General features: G+C 44.4%; 1 protein-coding gene across 1 annotated transcript in view; it reads right to left on the minus strand.

Moving 5' to 3' along the window:
* OPCML (opioid binding protein/cell adhesion molecule like) overlaps nt 1–26358 on the minus strand; it is a 1116407-nt gene that overhangs the window by 16145 nt on the left and 1073904 nt on the right. Inside the window, 3 exon segments of the mRNA XM_047693689.1 lie at nt 6129–6280; nt 6762–6882; nt 7296–7433. Of these exon segments, the coding sequence (XP_047549645.1) occupies nt 6129–6280; nt 6762–6882; nt 7296–7433 (411 nt within the window).

The following is a 26358-nucleotide window of genomic DNA, read 5'->3' on the forward strand; positions in this document are numbered from 1 at the left end:
CACTCCTCAGGTCTCCACTGGAGGCACCAGAAAAATGGTGTGTTCTTAATAAAAGAGTAGGGAAGGATAGCTGAGATGCAAGTGTGTTGGGGTAGGGTGGGGTAGGAGACAAAGGCGAAGGCTCTGAGGCTCTGCCTACAAGTACCAGTGGGTTGCATGGCGTTGGGGGTGCGGTCAGCAAAGGGTGGATGCTGAGAGGAGGTGGTTGGTGCTGCCTGTCGTTGAAGAAAATCCAGTTTGAAGAGCAGCCTGATATGTATATTTATTCTAGAGAAAAGGCCATTAGCAAAAGAAAATATAGATTCTGTCCTTATGGCTTGCAGGGGCCGCTGAAGTAGGCTTGAGTCCTGGCTGCTCTGAGGGGGGCTGAGGCATTGCCTGAGGAAAAAATCCAGAGCCCAGATGTTGCCTTAACTGGAATATTTTGCCATTTTCATTTGCAATGACAAGATTCCTATCAGTTGTCCCTGTTCCTGATACTTAACTCTTAATGTAACTAATTTGTGTTGCTATAATTTCACAGATAAAGTGTGAGAAATCTGTTTTTCTCTCTGCAGCACCCCCCTCCTTTCTGGCATTGTTTGCACTCTCTGTCCCTCTCCCCTGCCAGTTCCAGTAATCCAGGCGTTTATACGGTTCATTAAGCCCATCGTACTTTCCGCAGTGCCGGATGTCATCAAGTTCAGAATCTTCGCTCTTTGCACTCTAAGGACAGGGGGATGGGGCCTCTTGCTCAGGACCCAGTGGAGGCAAAGTGGGTTGGCAAGCTGAGAGAGTGAGTGGCTTCCTGGGGGGCATAGTTGGGGCCAGCAGGCTGAGCCTGGCCTTCCCTCTGCTATGTGTCGGCCTGGCGGGACTTCAAGGTGCTAGCACTCCAGGTGGTCCTGCAAATGGCTGCTTCCCCTCAGTAAAACTTACTTATACTTAGAGCTGGTTGCTTTTCCATCGAAAAAGCATTTTAACTGCCACCATTTCCGAGGTTATGGAGACCTGCCTTTAATACGGTTTCTCCACTATTGCTTAAATTTAGAACACTTAGCTGGAAGTCAGCTGAGAGTCCATCTTGTTCTGTTCTTACATTTAACAGACAACCAGGGAACAGAACAGAGAGCATCAGTTCGTTTGAACGAGGGTCGAGACCAGAACACCATTTTCCTTGCTCCTGGTCTCTCGATGTTCTGCTAGCTTTTCAGGGGCTGCAGTTGCCCGGCACTAAGGAACATGCAGGCAGTCTAAAATGCCACTTTGAGTTGCACTCTGCCTGCCTGACCTATCCTGTCAGTGTGGCTTTTGAAGGGGCGGCAACTGGCATGCAGGGAAGAAACACCTCATGTCAGTGCCAACCACTGATTTGTCTCTGCATGTCGCCCACCCACCTGTGTTCACTCTCACCACCTGCCCCATCACTTCCTGCTTCAACCCGCTCACCAGCCCACTGTCTCACTGGTTTTGTCTTATGTGTTCTTTTGAAACTGCTTTCATCCCACTTCCCCTTGTTCTTTGCATGCAGGTAGGAAATAGATAAAGATGTGTTTGTGTGAGACTCCTATTATGAGTATGTGTTGTGATGGGGTCACAGTGCAGAGTCAAAAGGGTCTCCAAAAACAATCGTATACAGTCTTTGAGGGCAAACACCAACGTGTGCCTGGGAATGTGGGGCAGGGGGGAGGTGTGTATTTGGGAAGTATGAATTTATGGGTTGTAAATGTAAAAATCATCCTTTAAAAGAATGGGTTCAGATTTATTTTTTCCTTTTTAAATTAAAGCAACCTCATGAACTGTTGGTGGAAATGCAAATTGGTATAGCCACTGTGGAAAACAGTATGGTGGTTCCTCAAAAAATTAAAAATAGAATTACCATATGATCCATTAATTCCACTACTGGGTATTTACCCAACAAAAATGAAAACACTAATTCAAATAGATAGATAGATATAGAAAAATACAAATATAGATAGATAGATAGATAGATAGATAGATATGATATCTCCTTGTGTTTCCTGCAGAATGGGTTCAGATTCAGATGGAACAGGGGAGATGTTGGTGTGGGAAATGGGTCTAAGCAGGCTAATTGTCGAAATGGATTTCCACCTGGAAGGCTGTCCACCAACGTCCATGATGGGCTGCCAAGTATGATAAGTTGGACTGAAGTAGGAAACAGAGCTCAGACACCGGAACCAGCATACAAAGGTTTAAACCTCAGCTCAAGCATTTGTACGCCACTGAGTTGAGTAACCTGCCTAATGTCTCAATTTCATCCTCTGTAAAATTGGGATAAATATAGTACTTGCTTCCTACAGTCATTAAATGAGACAAAACATGTAGAACACTTAGTCCAGTGCCTCTGCACATAGTAAGTGGTTGGTAACACTAGTTAACCGAAATTACAGGAATACTGAGGATTAGAAGGAACACTTATGGCCAGCGGAAGGGGGTGGTCAACTGGACAATGTCACTCTGGTCTTGGGTTAAGCTATTTCTACTCAGGCATAGCATCAGACAATTACAGGACATCTTTTCTAAAATACCTGCACTGATGGGAAGGAAAAAAAGAAAAAAGAAAGAAAAAGGCAAGCTGAGATTGACTTTCCCAGAGCCATTCAACCAGTGAGCAGCACAACCTGGCTTCAAAGAAGCTCTGAGTTTATAGACCCTACTCCATGCTACCATATTTCATCCCTGACAGCTGAATTCCTGCAGCTGACATCACCAACACACCTTTCCCATCTCTCTATACCTGTTCAGTCATTCAGCAAGACTTTTCTGACCCACGACTATATGTGAAACTCTGTCCTAGGTTCTAAGGATCAAACCAGACATGGTCCCTTTGTTTATGGAGCATACAGGCTGAAGGGGAGGGAAGATTTTAATGAAACAAACTAAATAAATGAAATGGAAGTAAAATTGCAAGTAGCAAGGGGAGGCTATAGGGACAAGGACTGTAGCTGTTGTGCACGCCTGTGTCCTCTTTACTGAGAACAGTGCACTACTTGTGGCAAGCTTGGTGAGAGTGGCCTTCCAAAGTATTATGCGGGAGACTGCAGTGGAAGCCTGGCCTACTCAGAGAGGTCTTGGGAAGGCTTCCCTCAGGAAGGGAGGCTGAGAGGGGAGTGGTTACTAACCAGGTAGAGCAGGCTGGGTGGATTACGGGGATTGGAGATGCTGTAGTAAAGGGCACAAGAGACCCTGGAAGAAAGGAACGCACAGTTCAGTTGAGCAACAGTCTTGGCAGCCGTACCAGGGAAAGCAGCAACAAGAGGGGCTGTGTCCCAGGTGTTGGCAAGCAGCAGAAGTGACTGCAATACCTTGCATTTACACAAGTTTCAATTTGTCACACCTCTGTGGTAAACACTGTCTTATGGACCATACACAATGACAGGCAATAGGCCAGGAAACATCATCCACATTTTAGCTGGGTAAATTGAGGCCTGTAGACTTGGCATATTGTTGAAGTCAGGCATCTAAACATAGCACCTGTGGGGCTCTCTCTCTCTGTAAGACCTACCCAGTCCTCTCACCAGGCTTTTAAAGAAGGTACTGATATCCCAGTAGCACACAGGAGGAAAGTATGGCTCAGCAAGATGAGATGGCTGACATGTGACTGGCTGGATTGGGATAGGAAGCTGTGTCTTCCCTGTGGACCAGATTGTATCTCCCTGCATTCATGTGTTGAAGACCTAATATCCAAAGTGTATTTGGAGATGGAGCCTATAAGGAAGTAATTAAGATTATATGAGGTTATAACGGGAGGGCCCTGATTCCATAGTATTAGGGTCACAATAAGAAGCCATGCCAGAGAGACCTGTTTTTCTCCTCCTGCCTCTGCCATTGCTATCTGTGTCTCTCCATATTCCACACCTACTTAGAAGAAATGCCATGTGACCTCAAAGTGGTCATCTACAAGTCAGGAAGAGAGCCCTCATCAAAAACAGATGGCAGCTCTTCCTGGCTTGATGCTGGACTCCTGGCCTCCAGAATTCTGAGGAAAAGCATTTCCATTATTGAAGCCACCCAGTCAATGATACTTTGTTAGGTCAGCCCTATAAGGCTAGTCCAGTCTTAGTACACATTTGCTGTTGTTACCTGCTGGGCATGCCTCTTTCATTAGTGGTAGGGAGGCACAAGAAACTAGATTATCTGGTTTCAGTCCTAGGTTCCCTTTCTTGGCCATATTCAGTACCCCTTGTGACCCCACTGAGTGGGGAATGGCAGGGTGAGAGTCAGAGCATCCCACCCTATCCCCTCAGTTTTATCAAAAACCAAGAGATAACAGTCAAAGAGCTCAACGTGTGCAGTGCAAAGTGGCCCATGATCCTCCTAGATCCAGAGCTAAGAAAACTGACAGTTATAGAGCTGATGATGGGTCTGGAAAATTCAGATGTTACCACTTTGTATGTGACTGAGATCAAGCACAGGGATGTAAGGCTGTGAGGCAGCTGTGTGTGGAAGTATAGCTAGGCACCTGCCGCTGCTTCATCTAACATGCATGACTGTGTGAGTGTGCACACGTGCCCATCACTCTCGTTATCCATGATCTGATGAGAGCCCAGTCCAGCACCTACCCATTGGTATGTGTACTTCTATGTTACTTAACCTCACTGGTCCTCCTTTTACTCATCTTTAAAATAGAGTTAATAACCAGCTATGTACAGTACTAACAAAATGCCTTGAATCCAGTAAATATTTGGTAAATGGTAGATATTATTACTGTTATTATGAATAATGACTCCCAAGTACTTCTATTTAAAATGAAGTTTATAGAATTAAGTCATTATCTCTTTTTTGCCTTGAGCTAAAAGAATAAGACATTAGCACTAAGGTGACTTCCCCATGGAGACAATCATTTGATAATCCATTTCATCTCTGTTCTGGGTTCCTTTTGATGCTGTTGCGTGCAGAAACAGCAGAATACTCATCTATTTGAGAGGTCACCAAGTCCAAGTGTATTGCTTTGGGGGCAAACCCTTTCCCCCAAAATATAAAATGATGTGTGTACTTGAAAGCCATTATATTCTACATGCTTGTTACCTAAACTATGCAAACCAAACCCACTGAAGTCTGTCTACTAAGAATACGTAAGTCAAGGAGGAGGAGCAGGCAAGCCTATCTTTGAAGTAGGTTTTAATTCAAAACCATAGGCATTCAGGCAGGCAGAGGAAGGAAGGAACATGCTGTACCCACCTGCCACTGCTGATGAGGGGCTTATTTCTAAGACACACACAGCACAATGCACACACAATGCAGAGAGAAAACAAAAGACATAGATCACACATTTCAGATGGTTGGTGGACAAAGTTTAGTTAATGTCAATGCTGAAAGCTCGTTCAGGGTCTGAAATACACATGGAAAAATGAATACCTTTCCATCCCACTCACCTCTAACCAAATTTCAGCAAATAAATAAATACATACACACACGAAATATCACAACAAGCTGACTCTGGCCCATGATGTGAAATGGGGCACAAGGAGATGGACACATCAACGTGGGAAGGCTGAGTGAGGGAAAGATAAGGGCTTCCAAGGGCGCCAGTCAGGGCTCTGGAGACCTCTCCATCCATACAGGAGGAAAAGACCTTCAGAGAAGGGTTTGATTCTCCAGCGGTGGACAGAACAGTTGTCTTGATGCGGACACAGACTTCTGCTCTATCCGCTCCCATGAAGGATAACATGACATGGCAATCCACATGAGAATCATGATGGCAGCAGTTGACTTGGTTCAAATCTATAAATATAACCCCCAGAATTATAGACTCTTCCTATAGAAGATATCTTAATTTTTTTTTTTTCTAACTTACCCCTGCAGACTGTTGGGTACTACATTTGGAACTGTTCCATGGTTCTATGTTCTTTATGGCAACCACCATTCAACTCGGTTCAGAATTGGGTTTACTCCTTTTGTAAGGTGCAAACCTTGCCTTTCAATGGACCAGGAGATATCAATTACCTTGTAAACATCACTATATCACATGCTTAAGAGAATGACAAGGAGAAGTACTTCATCTCTAAGGATGGTGGATTGAGCAGTATGGATGGACACAGGCCAAGCAGATCAAGCCTTCCTCCCTCTGTAGTCCCACAGTTCTCCCTCATAGCTGAGCTCACTGCACCCAGGCTTCTAGCACTCACCATACAGTGTGATGCTAGCGTTGGTGTTCCCAAGCTTGTTTGTGGCCACACAAGTATAGTTCCCATAATCCTTTTCTGAAACATTGAAGAAAGTCAGAGTGGATATGCGGCCTTTGTTCTCAATCCTCACGCTGCCCAGGCCGGTGGCTAGCCTGCAATAAAAGAAGGTATTGCTGGTATGGTTCTACAAATAGAGTGAAATAGCAGACAGAGATGCTGGGGGGAACTGAAAGATACCAGAGATGAATTCTACCAGGAGCCTCTGCCCACAGATACCTTTTCTCAATCTGAACCAGTCCCTCTGACCTAAAACATGAGTACCACAGCCTCCACAGGAGGAAAAATGAAAGGATGCTCATGTTCCAAAGGTGAGATTCACTGGCTTCTAGTCACTAAGGGCTGCCATGTCTACAACTAACCTCCGATTCTGAAATGAGGTCAGTTCATTTTCCCAGTGGCCAGCTTCCTTGATTTTTGTGTTTGTTTCTGGCTCTAGAAGGAGACTCTATTATAAAGGGGACTAATGCATTTTGGTTTTGCCATCTTTCCCCTTTACTTTATCATTCTCTTTCCAAGTGGAGAATGATCCATCAGCTCTGCTTCAGATATGCCTGATTTTTGTTTTCAAGGTACCTGGTGTCTTCCTTGAACCACTGGAATTCAGCCATAGGCACTGCAGAGGCTTCACAGCTCAAGATACCTTTCTGACCAACGGACACACCAGTGTTCTTGGCTTTTGAGATATAGGGAGGGTCTGTGGGAGGAAAATGCAGAGTGATTTCATGAAACAGATGAAAGGCACATTTAGTCACCTGCTGTGCAAATGGATTTCTTGTGCCACCCCACCTTCCTAGTTAAATAACCATTTATTTTAGGAAAAGAGTTTCCTGCTCAAGGTTATTGCATTTACCCCAGCATCTTCTTAAGCCTTGAAACCAATGCAAAGTTAACAATTCTCCCCATTAGCTAAAAGCTCTGATGGGCACAGGTAGACTCCAGGGGCAAAATGGCAATGGGGACAGTCATGGTGCAAAGCAATCTGAGAATATATTTTCCTGTTGGAAACAATTTGGGACAATCAGAAAATGACGTTGCCATGAGCAGCTTGCTCCCTCAGTCCCTATATTCTCTTTCCCCCTGAAACTTCCTGACGATGGGTCAACTCACAGTTTACAGTGATTTTTACTTTCCGCACATCAGGTGCGGCGACATCATTCAGGGCACTGCATTCATACTCCCCAGACTGGTCACGTTTGATGTCAGAGATTTCCAGGTATTCATCCTCACTCACAAAGCCCTGGCCTTCTGGAAGAAAGAAATAAAGAAAGAAAGAGAAAGAAATAATCAAGAAGCTGTGAAACTGGGGACAGAACTGTATTCACATCATAAGCATGTAGAGGAAAGAAGACAAAAAGCTGTAAAAATGAGGTTTGAACATTGAGTCAAAGATTATAAGGTACCATGTTGACCAAATAGTATGGCATTTGGGGAAAGAAATTCTCTGCTTGAGTCTTGGGTCATTGTGTTTTTGTCTAACTCACTTTAACTTTTCACATCATTTGAAAAGAACAGATTTTCATTATTTTTCTGATATGATTATGATGAGGATTAACTAATAGAAGACATATGAAATACCTAGCACATTACTAAACTTCATTGTTTTAAAGAGAATTTTCATGATCAATAATACAATAAAAAATGTGGGAATAACTTAAGAGTATGTTAGCATGAGCATCTTAATTTTTCATCATGTAGAAATCCCTTCATGGGGCACCTGGGTGGCTCAGTCCATTAAAAATCTGGCTCTTGATCTTGGCTCAGGTCATGATCTCAGGGTCATGAGATTGAGCCCCTAGTTGGACTCCATGCTGGGCGTGGGGTCTGCTTGAGATTCTCTCTCCCTCTCCCTCAGCCCCCCACCTCACTGTCTCAAAAAAAAAAAAAAATTCCTTTGGATATAGAACACAAACAACTAACGACAGGTAGAACAAATAAGTGACCATTTAATAGTTTAATACAGATAGATGCAAAGCAGTTGATTCAGTTTCAAAGTGTCCTAGAGAAGATGAACTGGAGAAAAATGAATATGGAAGCATTTTGTAACTGCTCTGCATTAGGCGCTCAATAAATGATAGACAGCATAAGATAAACATCATAGCCCCATATGATGGACCCGTGGTCACTAGAACAGCCTTGTGGATTTAATACCCAACTTTGAGGGACATTCTGGAGGTTTTATTCCTAGGCACCTGTGAAGCTTGGAATTCATGATCAAAATATTGTAGGGTTGCAAAATATGTGTTGTTTACAACCCTCATGATGTGTCTTACAACAATCTGGCTCCTTTGTCTTATCCCTTACCGCTCTCCCTGTGGTTCAGTGCAAAGAGAACAGACCCTCTGTCTTGAATCCCAGTTGTTTTTAGTTTTGTCAAAGCACCAGACTCCTGTGAAAACCCAGCGAACACAAAGGCCAGGGATGAAGTAGAGCCATTAGAATTTCTTGTAGGCCTGCTGCCTGGTTCTTTTTTGTATTCCAGGAATTAGAGTGAAAATAGTTTTCAGGAGGATAAAAACACATTATAACTTCCCTCACACCTCCCTATAAACATATTCCTATCCAATGGGTGCTCCATCAACTAAGTCTAAGTCCACCATGGATGTGGAACAGCAGGAAAGCGAGGTGTAGGATGATGAGAAAGGGGTAAGGAGACAGGTGCTTTAACATCCCGACTTTGCTCTAAGTCTAACCTCTTGGGGAGTTTCCACCCACCCTGCCCATTTCCTCAGACCACTTGCTTTTCAGGTCCTGTTTTCTTCCCTGCCTCCAACCCCCACCCCAAGTCCTAACTACCCAGGCTCTGTCATCAGTTACCAAGTATATCCCAAGCAGGTGTGGGTCCTCTGGCAAAATATCTTTCACACAGCCCCTCTCTATATAAAAAATCAGATTCATCCAACATCAGCACCATCCTGGTAGCCCAATCTCATGCAATTACATGAAAGAAATCTTGCATTGTCAGGAGGAGCAATCCTTTGCCAACATCCTAGAACCTGGGCCTGTGGACTGCATCCCCAAACAAGCCCACAGGTGTGAGTCTGGGGATCTCAGGGAATCTGGTTGAACCCATGTAAAGAACGGCCAAGAGTAGAAGTTGGAAATGCACCCTGAAGAGGAGAAATGGGGCTCAGAACAGGACACACACTCCCAGTTTGGTATCTGAATGTCTCTCCTTAATAGTGTTTCTGGCATTGGCTGTTCCTAGGCACCAGAGGAGGACTTAGAAAATGTCAAAGAAGACACTCTAGAGCATGGCGCCCACTGGGGTTGGGGTGGGCCCTATTCACTGGGATCTCAAGGCAGTGGTGCTAGTCATAAGCCTGCCACCACAGCAGACGCTTAATCATTCAGGCTAGTTCATATCTTAATTCCTCAAGATTCATTAGAGGGATAGAAAAGTCTTCTCATCCTTTTCTCCTTATTTCTCTCAGATTTAACAGAATCTCATAGTTGAAGAAGGTTTGGGGATCACTTATTTCAGGAAGTCTATGAGGATATAAAAATTGCCTCACTTGTTGAAATGATGTTGGTTGGCCAATCTAAGTATACAGCAATGAAATCAAATACACCAAAACAACGTCCCAGATTCACTTTGCCTTTTCTGCAATGAACAAGTAAGGCAGGATCAAAAGGGTGCTTCCTTACTACTAAGATGCCATGATTTGTTCAAAATGTGCTACAGTGCATTTGCCACAAGTAATTAAACCCCACTGCATCTGACCAAACAAAAGAGCCACCTGCACCAGGCCTGGCGGGAGCCTCAGGCAGGGTCACTGAGCCCGTTTCCGTGCAGAGAATAAGATAGAACCATACCATGCTACATAGTAACACCGGGCACACGTCTTAAAGATCCTGATAAGGCAGGTTTATAGATGCTATTCTCTTTAGAAGTGCTGGCTTGTGCAAAGGGACAGGATCACCTTAAAGAAGATGGAAGCCAGTGTGCTGGGACCCTAAGGTAGGAGTAGGGCAGATCCTGGGTCCTTCATGGGGGAATTACTGGATGATACAGCCATCCTCTGGAAAGTGGGAATGTATTTTTCTTATCTGTAATGTTGTTTTTATGGGACACTTATATGACAGCAAAAGAGGAAGGAAGAGAGCGTTTCGTGTAAAATGGGGATCATTACAATAATACTACCTCATTAAGTGAGAAAATGAATTTTGTCAAGTTTGTACTATAAAGTAAATGCTTTACAGATTTTAATTTGCATATACATCCCTCTGGAATCTAAAAAGTACATAGGTTCTGACTCAGTAGGTCTGGAGTGGGGCCTGGGATTCTGCATTTCTAACCAGTATCCAAGGTCTCCAAGTTGCTGCTCTGGGACCCACGCACTGGGCAGTGAAGCTACAAGGCACCAAAACATGCTCTTTTCAGCTCACTCTTGTCACCCATTTGTAATGATCTGGGTCTGTGAAGTGGCCACTTGGTCAACAAAGCTTACTGAGCACCTCTCATGCCGAGATCCTTGTGGTGACTGCATTTCAAGAGACACCCTCCTCGGAGTAAGTACAGCACTCAGTCAAGTGCACTGAGGTCAAGGATCTGGACCCCTGAAGATAACTGAGTGTTTATAGTCTGCATGCTGTCAGTTTTCTTTGCTAAGAAATGGGAAGAGGACATTGAAGCCACTCCCCATCTTAGGCCCACTGAAAGTGATGGAGATGTCATTTTTGTTATTGCTTTGAATACCAGGTGAACAAATTGAAGTTGCTAAATGCCTACAGACCTAAGAAACTGCAGGGTTGAATGCTTTCCCTGGCCTCTCCTGTTCCAGTTGCAGTGTCAAATTCTGACTCCATCCTGCAGCAAAAGGGGCAGAAGGCAACAAACGTTTTAATCTTCTTGTGTTTGCCAGGAAGACAAACTGCTGATGTAGAGGGAGAGGAAAGAAGACAGGTAGGAAGAAACTTGAGGGAAGAATAGGAGAGGAAGGAGAAGGAGGAGGAAGAATAGGGTACTGATACGAGGAAGGAAAGAAAGATGGGGGTGGGTGCCAACAAGATGGCTTGGGTGCCACTGGAAAGGTTCTGAAGACACATTCAAAAGGGATTAAAGGAAAAACACAGGCTAAAAGGACTACAATATTTTCTCTGACGAAATGTATGAAAACGGGAGTCCCAAATTGGCTTTACAGTTTTGCTTTGTGGTGAGATGTCCCTTAATAAGCCAATAACCCAAAGGCTGCCCTATGCATTCAGACATCCTCATATAACGTGATTGGAAGCAAAAGGAAGTGAATTCTGAATCATTGGCAGAAATATTTTTAGAAAGGGGTTATTTCTTCCCACAGACAAGTACTTGTGAGAAGGTAAGTTCAATTCACTGTAGCAGTGAGATTAAGATCTGCAAGAATACAAATGGGGCCATTTATCAGGGGATGAAGGAGGTCCCTAGGCCAGGACCCCTCAGATGCAGGATGCATGAGTGAGCCCCATGGTTCTGCGTGCACGGGGGGCTTCTTCTGCGGGGAGGCAGATTCTGATCCAGCCACAGACTGTAAAGAGCAAGCCATGGCCACAAGTAGGGCCTGCCATCTTAGAAACAAAGGAGCAGACTGAGAAACAGCTTCAGGGAAGGACCCCTGGTGTGACCTGCTTTCCCTGACATCACCTGCAGTCATTTTACCCACATGTACCTGGGTTAGACTCTAGGTGTTGGGCGGAGACAAGGTAGAAGACAAGGCCCTTGACCTTGGGTAGTCTACAATCTCATGAGCCTAGAACTCAGCAGTTTATATTTTTCTATCCCTAGGCTCATTTTTCAGTTCCTAATTGTTTTTACATCCCTCTAGTAAAAGATGGTGGGCCAGAAAGATTTATTAGAGCTGGAAGCAACATAAGCATTCAGGGATGAAGAGACCAAATAGGAAATCTGGACTAAAATCTAGATGCGTCCTGACCCAGTTCTTCTTCTTTCTGTCCCCCTTCCCATCCTGCCCTTCCATGCCAACCGTCTCTCAGCCACCACTCTTATGCTTGATTTTTTTTTCCCCCTCACACAGGCCCTTAGAATTTTATAGTTCTAAGCACCAAAGGGCTCAAAGATTTTAGTTTTCTATGCATTTTTTTTTGGATTATTGTCCCTGATGGAATATCTTCACCTATTCTGCATAAATATCCCCAGGGATGATTTCAGAGGGAAGCCCATTCCTTTGTTAGATTATTTACATCATCCAAAAAAAAGTCATCCTCATATAGAGCAAAGCCTGCCTGGTGTCTCCCTTTGAAATGATTAAAAGTAGCCTTCTGGGTGTCCCAGCCTCACTGTCCCTCCTCATATGTCACGGAAAGCTGCCACTCTATCCAGGGAAACTGCTTTGTGAGGTTAAGTGTCAGCACCTGTCACAGCTTTTGCCATGAGGCCTGTCAGGAGGTGGCTCACAGTGGCACATGCCTGGGGGCAGGTGCCTTGAAGGAAACGAACATGAGGAGGATAAGAGTTGGGAGGAGGGGTAAGAATTTAAGAAGTCATCTACACAGAGCAAATGGCTTTCTGAAGACATGGCCAATAGAAAGAGAACTCCAGTGGTCAAGAAAGGAAGAGAAAGCCATTGGGAGTGGAAAGCGCATTGGCACCCCATAGTCTATCTGGCTCACACAGAAGGATTTCTGGAAAAGCAAGAACAGACGTTTCTCTGCTCCTCAGCAAGAGGGGTTATTATAGATGTTCCATAATAACACTGGACTTGGAAATTGGGAATCCATTGTCCAGATGATCATATGAATGCTTCTAACCCTTTTTGATCCATCTTGGACCATAGCTTCTTGCCTATTCACCAACACTAAGTATTCATTCAAGCTATCAAGGAACTGAGATTTTACCCCTGTAAGAAATGCTTAGTACCATTCTTCAAAAAAGGTGTGGGTTGGCTGTCATATTGACCATATGCTAGAAATCCTGCCCAGACGTCTAGAGCAAGATAAGGCCAAGGAAAGGAACTGTCTGGAGTAGTCCCCTCCCAGTGGTTTCTGTGTCCTTGCCATGTGTAGGGCAAGGTAGATGTCAGAAGTGCTTGTGGGGTTGTGTTCTGAAAGCTTGTCACTCATCCATCTCTCTCGAGGATTCTGGCCAGTAGAACATAATCGTATCAAGTGAACCACAAACAGATCAAAATATGAGCTTTACTGCTATCAGGCTGACCCACAATCTGGGCTTGGCATCCAAAGATGACATGGGTTCTTGCTTTTCTCCCTGTGAACTAAAGATATCCAGACTTGCTCAGTAGGAGTACTTGCCTTGGGTATTCACTTACAGGCCAAATGTTGCACCTGGGAATAAAGGCTATATTGGAATAGAGAGTCCAGGGTATGGAGAACACTTTGCCCCAAGCAGAGGTAGATCAGGAAGTTGATGGAGAATCAGGAGTGCCATCTCACTTCTAGGTGGTCTTATTCTGGCATGACAAGGTCCAGTGGATGCCTAACAAATCACCTTATCAATGACATTACTCATCATCCATGAAGGAGACAAAGAGTGACTGAGGTGGAAGAAGGGACTATTACTCCCAGAAATTACAGGAGATGCTGCCTTCTGGAAACCTATAGGCTAGGGAGTGGGTTTCTCCCTCCTCCCCAGAGATCTCATGATATCATTCTCAATCACAAATCCCCCAACACAAGAGCCTCCTTCTCCTGAAAGACAGAAGCATTAGAAACATGCTTGAGTAGGAACAAGGATAAAGTCTCAGAATTTCGGACAATATGGCTCATGTGACCTTGGTATTGTACTATTTGCACTTGCTTCCTATATGGTAGCCATCCCATTGTCTAAACTGCAAGTAGACTGAGAAGGGATTACAGCTTCAACTTCCTTTAACTCTGTGTGTATCTCATGTAGGATGAACATACAGCATCTCTTCACTCTATGTGTGATGGGCAAGGGTTTGGAAACTGAATTCCCTCTAAATTCTCCCTCTCTGCATAATCTTCTCTCTCTCTCTGCCAGGCCCATCTCTACCCTCTCTACCCTCCCTAACCCTGTGACTCTCCTTAGAATGCTGTTGGGAAAAAGCAATTGTGGGCTCCCCATCCTTAATTAAACCAGGGCACGTGGACAGCAGTACATTCCATCCTTGCTTGCTCCCAACTCCCAGATACATCCCTTTGCTGCTGGAGTTAATGAAAAGTGTGATAAACCCACTGTTTCATTTTCCCTTAATTAATACAAGCAATTGAATTGTGCTAAAGGCATTTTGGTTTGGAGACTGAGCCTCTGGGTCAATGTCTCACTTGCTGGCGGTGACAAAAACTCTTTGTCTTGGGCTCAGATAACCTTTCTCAGGCTATGGCCACCAGGGCCTTGCCCAAAGGAGGGGTGGCTTGCTCCTGTCCAGGGCTGCCTTGCTGGCTACCTTCCCTGAGGTTGACAGCAAGTTGGCTAATGACAAGATCAATAAGTGACTGTGAAAGTCAGGTGAGCTTCTAGTGGGGGAAAGAGTACATTAATAATGCTCCTGGGAAATGGGGCTCAAAGGAATTGCCTGGCAGTGGTGAATGTCCTAAGTTCTTTGTCATTTTCTGATGGGACAGCTGGGATGACAGAATAAGAGAAGGGCTCAAATGACTCTCCAGTGGGACTAAACAGAAAGATCAATTCTGGTACAGCGGCTCTCTTTATCGGAGGTGGAAAGCCAGAGGCAGGGGATTTGAAGGGTTTTGCCTGGTAAGTGGGGTCAGGAGAATGCAAAATTAAGAAGCCTCTGTACAATGAGGTCGAGGAGGGAGGGCCTAGAGATCTTATCCCAGGTGACACATGATATCATTCAAGGAGCACTTTAAAAACAGACTTTTAAAACAAACTGAGGGTTGATGGGGGGAGGGGGGTTGGGAGAGGGGGGGTGGGGTTATGGATATTGGGGAGGGTATGTGCTATGGTGAGTACTGTGAAGCGTGTAAACCTGGCGATTCGCAGACCTGTACCCCTGGGGATAAAAATATATGTTTATAAAAAAATAAAATTAAAAAAAAACAAAACAAAACAAAAACAGACTTTTGAGCCCATACTTACAGACTGATTGAACTAGCCCATCACTGCATCCTCTAAACACTGCCCAGGGCACTCGAATGTATAACCAGAAATGACACCCCCAGTTAATACATGGAGAACTCCCATGGCCTTCACTTGCCAAGTGCCAGCCAGTTCCACTTATCGACTCCCAGGCATCCTCTGCTGTGAAGACATTCAGGACCTACCAGTCGATAAAGCTCTGCACTTCTCAGAGTGTGCTCAGGCCTTCTGCTGACTATCCACTGGCCTTTATGAGAGACACACAGTTGGGATGTCAGCAGGTGAGTCAGGGAGAGGGGGCCTTGCAAGGTAATGGCAGCCAGGCCTTCATCAACCCACAGTGGATGGGGATGCCCAGATCCACAGATGCAGAGAATCAGGGCAAGAATCAGTCTTTCCAAAGTGAAGACAAGTAGTTAGTTTGGCCTTTGTGTTCTCTTTTCTGAGATGGATTCATTAGCTATAAGAAAAATCAGGACATGAGAGTTTTATAATCTAGATGACCCTGTTGACTCAGAGGGAGTGTCCTGAGTGATACAGAAAGAGCTAGGGTACTGGCACAGATGTGGCACATTCCCTTTCAGTAGGAGTTCCGAGTGCATGCTGGATAAAGAAGAGAAGAGATGAACACACACACACACACACACACACACACACACGCATGCGCAGAGAGAGAGAGAGAGAGAGCATGAGGGCACAGAATTCAGAAAACCAGAATTTCTCATATAGACAGACAAACGGCTGGAGGCAGAAACTTAAATCCATTTGGAGAACAGAGTAGCTGACATGGTTAAAAAAGTAGCTAACATTTATATTCTACAAAGTATCCAAATATGAACAGAAATAAACATCTCTGACCAAAAAGACACAGAGGTTGAAAAAAACAACATCATGACTTACAGAAAGCTTAGCTGAAATAGCTGAGTTTTTGACAAAATGTTAAGGATATTTGAAAAGTTTTTCTTTATTACAGGATTTTTTCCTTCACTACTACTATTTGCACTCTGAACCAACAAGGTTATTTCATAACTAACAACTAAAAAGTGAAGGAATTTACTTTAGTTGAAATAAAATACTGCTTTAAAAAATAATCAATACTTTCTAAAAAACGAAATTAAGCCACTGAATGAGATACTACTTCCTCCATGCATGTATTTCTTGTATATGTCTTAAGAAAGTTTGATTTGACCTTGCTTGCATTACCCTAAGCAGGAATGACCAGTTACCTATGCCCAGTTTCTCAAAGAAAATAATATTGTGGAGGCACAGACATGTCCCATGCCACCACATGGTCATTAAGTATCCTGCACCAGAGGAGGCTTGAGAACTTGGCTTCTTGAGCTCACAGCAAATCTTTTTGTCAGAATCTGTTGGGGACCAAGTGGTGTCCCAATTCTTCAAATTATTTCTAATAACAGAGCAACATCAGACCAAAGGCTGTACCCCTTACGTGCTTTGGGAGGAATTAAAACTTTCCTTCCCTAGATTTCCTTCCCTAGGGATTAATGTCTTTCTACAGCAACACTAAGGAAGCCTGTGTTATTTTTCAAGTAGGGTGACCTACTATTAAGTCCATCCAGTACACTCTCAGTGGACACCTATTTTCTAACACTCATTAATTAACGGTCACTTCCCCTCTCAATAGTGTGCTTCTCTGGATGACAATCTCTGTGGCCACCGTACTTCCAGCTTATGGAAATGCTGGCCATCAGGATCTGCCCAGACTGCTGCTTGTACCTTATCCTCCTATGGGTCTTTCCCAATACTCACACTTTTAAAATCAATGAGAGACAGTGGTCTGGTCCCCAAGGAGAGTGTGGATTTTCAGATGTAGAATTCTGCTAGATGAGGGTCCAGAATGACTGTGTGCTCTCTTCCTCGGAGCTTAAGAGTCATGAGCTAACTACTTTTCTGTGGGGTTACAGGCTAGAGCAGGTGCTTGGAATGTAAGCCCAACTAGAGTGAGGGCATGAGCACTGCAGCCCACAGGATGGAAACCAGCTGGAGTTCAACAGATGCTGGCTCAAAGTCCTGGCAGTTCAGGTACCAGACCAGTTCTGGCCTTCTAAAATGGTTAGGATGGCCCACAGCACTCACAGAACCAGCCGCAGGGCCTCTTCAGGCTACTGGGGAGATGCTCTTTTGAGGAAGAACAGCCCTGTGTCTGCGGATGAATCCTTGATGCAGCCTGACCTTTCCTGTGTTCTCTCTTCCTTCCTTTTCTCTTAATCTCTACCTTTTAGCCTCTCCCCAGATGAGCTGCCAATAGCACAACCACATGACAATGGTGGTAATTATCAATGTTCATTAATATTTTTAAAATCCTTGTATTTGCTTCCAGGCAAAATACCCACTAAGCCAAGCAGCATACTTGGCATGCAAGCCGCAACTGAGACATTCTGCACACTTCACGGAGCTGGAGGGCCTGAGCTCTGAAGCATCACAGGGAGATAACTAGGCTCACACACTCAGCTATAGCAGCCATTGAAAGGAAGAATTAGGAGCTGTGCACTCAATGGACAATGTTTTCTGCCCTTGGGGCCAAGAGCCCTTGATGTGATGTTGGGTCCCTTTGGAAACTTTCCTGTCAAGGGCCCTCTGTATCTGCACCTTGCGCTATTCTGGGCAAGTCTGACTGCTTCTTATCATCCAACTTGGACTCTTATTAAGCTGATCTCTCACAAAAGACAACTATCTTCCTAGACTTCCTTCTTAGCCTCGTCCCCATAGAAGTCACAGTATCCATGGTCTTTATGACTCTGCCAAGAGCAGGAGTAAGTGGAGAAAAAGTACTGAACTGGAGACCAGAAGACCTGGATCTAACCCTAGCTTTGCCGCTAGTATGCTATGTGACTTTGTGTAAATGTTTTTAGCACCCCAAGTCTTCATTATTTCTTTTCCTATTAAATAAAAACATGTACTGGATGATTTCTAAAGTCATTTCTAGTCTTTTATAACTTAGCAATACAGTCCATGACCAGGAATCCTACCTAATTCCTTACGTTCTGGAAATATGACAACTGTGGTGCTGATGGGCAGAGTTCCAACCCAGAAGCTCAGGGTCACTGACCTATATGGAAACATAAAAAGTTTCCTGCAGTCAAGCCTTCACATTATAGAATTGACCTAGGCCACCCTACCTTTTTCTGGGGTCTTGACAATGCAGGCACAAGAATAAAGACACCACAGCAATTTCAAGGTGGCTCTCATCTGTCATTGTGCTGTCGCTGCTCGGTGACGGGGAGGAAAGAGGTTTTGACAATTATGAAGGACTGTGTGTGTCTGAGGGTAATGTCTTGTATTAATGGGGGAAATTAATTCTTTCCGTTCCCTTCTAAGAATCCTATTCATGCAGATTTTGACAAGTAGCTGTTCTTGTTTCCCTCGTCTTGGGTAGGTTGGAGTAATGTCTTATAGGTATAACTAATCATCCACTTATCTGATTTGAGACCCATCTTCATGGGTCTCAGGATACACTCCAAATGCAGGAAAATGATGCTTCTCTCTGCTTTCTGTCCTCCCCTGCCTTTGCTAAAAATATCCCTTCTTAGTTATGTGGCTCACCTCTCTAATCCTTCCCAACCAGAAGACAGACACTGAAAGACAAAGGAAAGGGGACCTTGGCAGTAGTAAAGGCTCAACACTCAGAACCACAGCCCAAATTTCTCCTGCACCCCCACTATCAGAAATGACCTATGGCTATACCAGAACAGAACCAACAAGATCTGAGAAGCCCTGTGACAGTTAGTGTTATGTGTCAACTTGACTGAGCAAATGGATGCCCAGGTAGCTGGTAAATATGATGCTGGGGTGTGTCTGTGAAGTGTCTCTAGGAGAGATGAGCATTTGATTCCGTAGACTGAGTAGAACAGATTGCGCACACTACTGTGGGTCGGCATTATTCAGTCCACTGAGGACCTGAAGGGAACAAAAAGATGGAGGAAGGGTAAATTCTTTCTGCTTTTCTTGAGCTAGGATATCTGTCTTTTCCTGCCCTTGGGCACCAGATCTCCAGGTTCTCCTGGCCCTTATACCAATAGGTTTCCCCACCTTCCCCATTTATAAAGCCCTTGGCCTCAGGGCTGGGAGTTACTCCATCTGCTCACCTGGCTCTAGGACCTTTAGACTCTGACTGAATTATGCCACCAGCTTTCCTGATTCTGCAGCTTGAAGATGGCAGATCAGGGGACTTCCTGCCTCCACAACTACTCAAACGGATTCTTTTTTTTTTTTTTTAAAGATTTTATTATTTATTTAACAGAGAGAGAGATCACAAGTAGGCAGAGAGGCAGGCAGAGAGAGAGAGGGGGAAGCAGACTCCCCACCAAGCGGAGAGCTGGATGTGGGGCTTGATCCCACTCCCTGGGATCATGACCTGAGCCGAAGGCAGAGGATTTAACCCACTGAGCCACCCAGGTGCCCCTCAAACGGATTCTTATAATGAATCTTGTCTTATCTGTCTCTCACTATATCCTCTTGGTTCTGGTTCTCTGGAGAACCCTCATGAACATAGGCTTAATGGACACCTAGGAGTCCTCACTCTGCCACTAATTCGCCAAGAATTCTGGACAATCCACTTTACTTCATGCAGCCTCGGTTTCCTTATCTGCAAAATGAGGGCATTGAGCCACTTTGTTTCTTAGCTCCTTAACCACTGCTCTTCTCTCCACTTAATTCATGGCAGTCCTTCTGGCACAGTACATAGGGATACTGTGATCTTATCATGAGTCTCTGGACAGCAACCAGCATTTGATCAAGGCCCAATGTCCCTAGGTAGGGAAGTTTAGAGGTGTGAATCCTGTTTCTACCCTTGAAACCTGAGGCTGGCTCTGGTTCTGGAAAATGCCACAGCTAAGCACATTGCAAAAGATGTGAAAGCTCGAGGCTTGTCAGCCTCTGAAATCCCCTTGCTAGATCTCTGCTGTGTCCCTCTTCCTGCCTGCCTTTGCTGGGTTTCCTTATGCTGGTCATATATGCCGCAGCAGCCTCTGTCAAAATTAACACATCTGACCCGGAAAGGGAGAAAATTGCTGAAAATTCCTGGCTTTGTTTCCCATTGGCTCAGATGAGTTTGTCACTTTTGTTTTTGTTACTTTAGGAAGCATGGAGCCTCTGCCTCCTTGGCAAACAATGTCAGTCTGAGGGAGAAAAGCAAGGAAGATTGTAAGGGCAACTGAGTTCCAACAAGGCAGGCTTGGATTGAAGGATCCTGGACAAAAATGGGGAGTTTGGAAGGGGCTGGTGCCTGGAGACTGGTAGCTGTAGATTTCTAGGAGCTTTTGAAGGGACCAGGTCCAGATGCACAGTGTCAGACACCTTCAGACCAGCCCTGAATTTGCTCCACTTACATGCATCTCCAGAGGGTTTTGTTCTGTTTTGTTTTTCAATTATAGAACATTGTACCCTGATGCTAAGTCATGAAATTAATGTAAGTAACAGTGTGGTATTTATTCACTGCTGCATATGATTCACTTATGAACGCACAAATACACGTATGGTATGTATGCGTAACAGTAGAGAAACATTCAATAAAGAAAGTAAAATACAGAGCCATTGCAATTCTGACACCGATTCTGATGTGTGGGTTTCATCCCCCACACTGAGCAATTAACACCAGCTGGGTGCCCTTCAGTTCTGACACTATCTCCCTATAGGTAACATCAGATCCCACCAGGGAAGAGCTCAGCCCCACAAGATGGCCCTGATCCCCCACTTCAGATGCCAACTGCAAATCCAGGTTGCTCTTCGTGCTTCTGACACACTGGCTGTTGATGGGAGGTTTCTGTGACCCCTGCTTGGGTTTGACTGATCTGCTAGAGTGGCTCACAAAACTCAGAGAGATATTTTACTTACTAGATGATTGGTTTATTATAAAAGGATATAACTCACAAATAACCAGATGGAAGAGATGCATAGGTAGGGAATGGGGAAAGGGGCACGAAGATCCATGCCCTTGGAGTGAGCTCTCCCTTCTCCCTGATTCTGGGTGTTCACCGACCCAGAAGCTCTCTGAACTCTGTCCTTTTGGGTTTTCTAGAGGCTTGATTACATGAATGAGCAAATTGCTGGCCATTGGCGACTGAACTAAATCTCCAGTCCCTGTCCCCTTCCTGAGGTGGTGGGGGTGGAGAGGGGAGACATTCCAACCCTCTAATCACATGATTGGCTACCCTGGCAACCAACCTCATTCCTTAGGTGCTTTCCAAAAATTTCATCATTAACATGACAGAATGTACATTTCTTGTCATCACAGGAAGCTCCAAGGGTTTTCGAAACTCTGTGTCAGGAACTGGACAAAGACCAGATACGTATTTCTATTATAAATCACAAAATCACATCCATTCATTTTGAGCTTTCCTCATCATTTAGGAAATAGCACTATTCTAGTTCATAAGCAATCTCTAGTTATCTGTGCACATTAGAGTCTGTCACTTACTTACCCACCCAAGCCTCCTGCTTCTGAATTATTTCTAAAAGTTTTAGGTCTAACATTTGATCATCAATAGCCGGTTGAAAAAAAAAAGTCCTCCATCCAACTCTTGATTCAAAATGTGCATGTGTGTGTGAGTGAGTGTGTGTAATGAAAAATAGAGCAAAATAATGAATAAATCTCACCTATAATCTCAGGAGAAGAGACAAAGATATAAGAAAGCCCAATGAGCCTTGAGCCTAGCAAATCAGAAGGCAATTCATCTTGAGAAGAAAACAAGTGGTATTTACATTATTAAATCACAATTACAAAGTCAATCAACTGCAGAAAAGAAGAGACCATTTCCATCAATTATTACTGAACTGAACATAATTTTTCAATCACCAGCAGATTGTAAATGGGGGCTACAGCTCATCCAGGAACTCTTCTATCATAGGAGTTATTAATCAGGTATTAACTTTGTCGAATTAGCAAGGACACCGATGAGACAGTGGGGAAGCAGGATACAGAGAAGACAGGAGGAGGCAGCCAGGTTAATTCCTGAGATGGAGGCACAGAGCACTTGAGAAGGAGACGCGTGGACAGCCCCCAGCTACAGCCAGTGATCCTGCTGTGTTAAAGGAAACACTTGGCTCCTGTGTTTTCATTCCAGAGAGTCAACACATGAGCAGGTAAAAATAAGTAAGTCAGGCACAAATTATTGGCTGTTTAGTTCTTGTGCAGGAGAGCAGTAAGGACTACAGTATGCATGGGGCCTGACCACAAGGAAGCTCTGGGTTTGGGCTGCATGGCTGACTGCTGACTTTCGTGGGCTCCCCACCTATATCCCTACTATCTGCGTGCTTCAGTATTGGTGCAAGGTATAAACTGCCTGTCTCATTAGAAGTTCGTGCACCTTTGTGATGGCTGAAAAAGCACATACACAAGACTTTCCTGTGTACTCCTTTAATACACTGGACTTATAGTATGGGTCTCAGTAATAAGTTCTATTACTCTAGTGGCTTACTAGGTTCTCTGGTCCTCTGTGATTTATCTTCCTCTATCTCACCGCTTTTTAAAACTCTGGCCTCACTGGATTTCTACACCATCATGGATAATCTTTAATTCCCCCAACCTCCCAAACTGGGAGTTCAATCCCCCGCTTTGTAACATGGCAGGCTGGTCTGCTGAGAAACTAATGTGTGTTTTATTCTCCAAGTTGTAGAAGCCTAGAAAAAAATGAAAAGGGTTCTCTCTTTCCCATCCCCAAAAGGTGCAAGGCTTTTTGAGTTCTCTATTCCAAGCTTCTGATGTCAAGATTGTTAATGACTTTTGTGTCACAGGGTCTAAAGCAGTTGCTAAGCACCCAGAAGATGATTACCATCCAGGCTTTTGTTTTAAATAAACAGGAAAACAAAAAGTCTTGCCTCAGGAATGTGGGAGTAGGCCAGCCAGCTTGGCAGGAGGGGATGGCTAGCCAGGTGGTAAGGTTTGTAGAGGTGTCTCCACCAGAGCAAATCCCCTGTTCATTTCCCATGCAAATGATGGATCCAGAAGCTGAAGTCTCCTTCTCCCAGCTCTTTTGTTTCCCTCCCTCTCTCCCTTCTTCCTTTATTCAAGGAATGAATTGTCCCTGAGGAACTCCTGCCACTGAGGACTGAAAACTAGACATTGTTTCCTCAGCATTCTGGATAATCTAGGGAGGAAAGACAGTGTCCCCAAACATCACTTAGGCTGATGGGGGCTCAGGAGATTAACTATAAATGTACCAATGATTCTTATAACTGACTTTTGTGGAAAAGAAATCACATGTGCTATTCCCCTTACGTTTCCCCCCAGTAACTCTGACTTTTCCTTGGGTCTCAACTTAGATTTGACTCTTTCTAAGATGCCTGCTGCACTAAGTATTTCCTTTTCAACCTTCTAGAAACACTTGTCAGCCTTCTTTGCCCTGCTTTCTTCTCTGAGTGCCTGATTTATATGGGCTACACCAACTGGTTCCCTTGCCTTTGGTTTCTAGTTGAGGTGACCACTAAGAAACCCAACAGGTGATTAGAAGAAGGAAAGTGAGCTCAAATGTGAATTTTCCAGGAGGGTCATCTCCCATGACAGAGTCACTTCATCAAAGATCATGGCTTCTCTCTAGGCAGCCCTCTCCACATAACTCCCCCTTTAATCCAGGAATTGCCCAGCTTCCCCTATGGCCGGGCACAAGAACAATCCTGTGTTACAAGCTTTGGGTATGGGTGCCCTTTATATGCCCTTTCTATACCTTGTAAATAATTCTCTTATTAAGTCTCCCTATAATTCTTTACAATCCAATGCGCCATCAGTTTCCTCCTGGGGCCTTGACTGTTTGACCCTTAAAGTCTTGGATGTCCCTTCTCTGGGCTCCCATAGAACCTATACTTATCATTACATTTATCCCTGTAGTGCAGTAATGCTGAAGTTGGTGACTCTATACCACGGGGAACATTTTGCAATGTCTGGAGACCCTTTTGGTTGGTGAACTGAGGGTCAAGAAAGGGGTGTTACTGATATCTAGAGAGTAGAAGTCAGGTGGAGACTAAAAACCCCACAAAGAACAGGAGAGTCTCTGACAACAGAGAATTTTCTGTTCCTAAGTAGCAATAGTGCTGAGGTTGGGAACCCTGCAATGGAGTGTAAATGCAGGGTTAGTCATCCAAACCTCCCTCTAGAAGGAAGCTCAGTGAATGCAAGGACCATCTGTGCCATGCACAGTGACTTCCCTGGGACCTTGTGCCATTCCTGACCCCTGGTAGAACTTCACAAAGAGTGGTTGACAAATATTAGAAATCAGTGAATGAATGCACTAAAGAAACCCCGTTTTTGTTTTCCATCATCTAACTGGCCAATGCTAAAGATAAGGTAGATGGACTCAAACCTACATATAAACCTAGCAAGAAATAACAGAACAGATGCATGCTGTCTGAACCCCTCACTGGGATTTAGAGGAAATATCTGGTAATCTTTAGTTGTGGGAGGGTGGTGCCATCAGATGAATGGCACCTGAAGAAGACTCTGACATGTTTTATTTCAGCAGACAGAGCTGGACTAAGATGTAAGTCAGGAAAGCAGCATGAGCAAGGGGAGGAGGTAGGACAATGCTGGAAAGCAAACCGTAACTTACTTTATCACTCTGACTGCTTTTCAGAGGACAATTACTGATGGCTCTTGGTTAGAGGATTCTGGCTCCAGGGGGAAAATGCTGTCCTGTTAAATGACCTCAGGGAAATTGTAGTCAGGAGCCAATAGCTATTTTCATGTTTTGCTTTCTCACCAGACTTTCCCACTTTCATACGATTAACAAGAAAAGATGCCCCCTGTGTACAAAGCACATAATGGGCAACATAGGTGGGATTTTGGGAGGAGTAGGAGGAGGAGGAGGTGGATGAGATTTGAAATATCAGGCCTATGGGGCACCTGGGTGGCACAGTCATTTGAACAAACGACTCTCAGGTTCAGCTCAGGTTGTGGTGTCAGGGTCATGGGATCAAGCCCTGCCTTGGTCTCCAGGCTCAGTATGGAAACTGCTTGAGAACCTCTCTCTCTCTTCCCCTTCCTCTAATGCTGTCTCACTCTCTCTTAAATAAGTAAATCTTTTTAAAAAAAGGCAAAATAAAACTCCAGGCCTGGCAAATACAAAATCAATCAACATCTTTTGAGTTGAACCCTCCTGCACACATTGTTTCATTCTGGTTGCATTTGTGTGGTCTCTAATTTTGGACTCCAAATGGTGATAGGCTCCCTCCTCACTTCTGGTTCTAGCTTTACAGACCCAGCTTCTTGACCTGCTCTTGGAAAACAAGGTCTGAGTGACTCAGCCTTTGTGTCTAAGAACTCGGAGAGGTCAGCAATAAGAGGAGTCATCGTAGAAGTTTGGCTGTGGAAGTCTGATTTGGAAGGGTAAGGACCAATGGTCCGTGAGCCAGAGGCCACCTTTCTGAGGTCAGGCTTCAGTGGGCTAATATCTAAGCAGGAGCCACCAAGCACCTCATCATCCTGCCAGGCGGCCCCTCCACAGTGGGGAAGCTCCGCTGCCTTTTCCATGAGTTGTGCAGAGTGACAGCCCCTCTGAGAGGTTCTGGGGTGAGAACAGAGTGCAGATGGGAAGGAAGGAACCAGCACCCTGTGCCCTTGAGGGATGTGATGGCAGCAATCCCCCACTGGGTTTAAATGGGGTTTGTGGTTTTGTATAACCAATTCTAGGAGGCCTGGTGCAGAGAGGAGAGAGGGACTGCTTTCACATCCAATCAAGCTGCTCTATGGGAAACAGGATGAACTAACTTGTGGGAAATCCACACCAGCACATAAATTGTTTCGTGACTACAAGGATGTATAATATCTGTACACAGCCAGTTTGCACACCACCTGGCAATGATGTGATTTTCAGTCTAAAATGTCAATTTATTTTTTTTTCCAGTAGGGCTTAATAATCATGCACTGACCCCAGACCGAATAAACATGTCAGGGGTAGTACCAGGATAACATCTGATTCACCCTCTTCCTGGGATACATCTGTAATTTTATGAACAGAGTGTAACATGATTATAGTAGAATGTATCACATAAACTTGGATATATTGCAGGTCAAAACTGTCTCCTAATACCTAATAGGGACATTCTGAAATGGCCTGATCTAAATCCTAGGATCCTAATACCAACATTGAAAAGGAATTTCACTGAGCTTGTCCATCCCATTTCAACTTTATTGAGAACCCCTTAAAT

Source organism: Lutra lutra, chromosome 10 (assembly GCF_902655055.1).
Source record: "Lutra lutra chromosome 10, mLutLut1.2, whole genome shotgun sequence".
Taxonomy (NCBI): domain Eukaryota; kingdom Metazoa; phylum Chordata; class Mammalia; order Carnivora; family Mustelidae; genus Lutra; species Lutra lutra.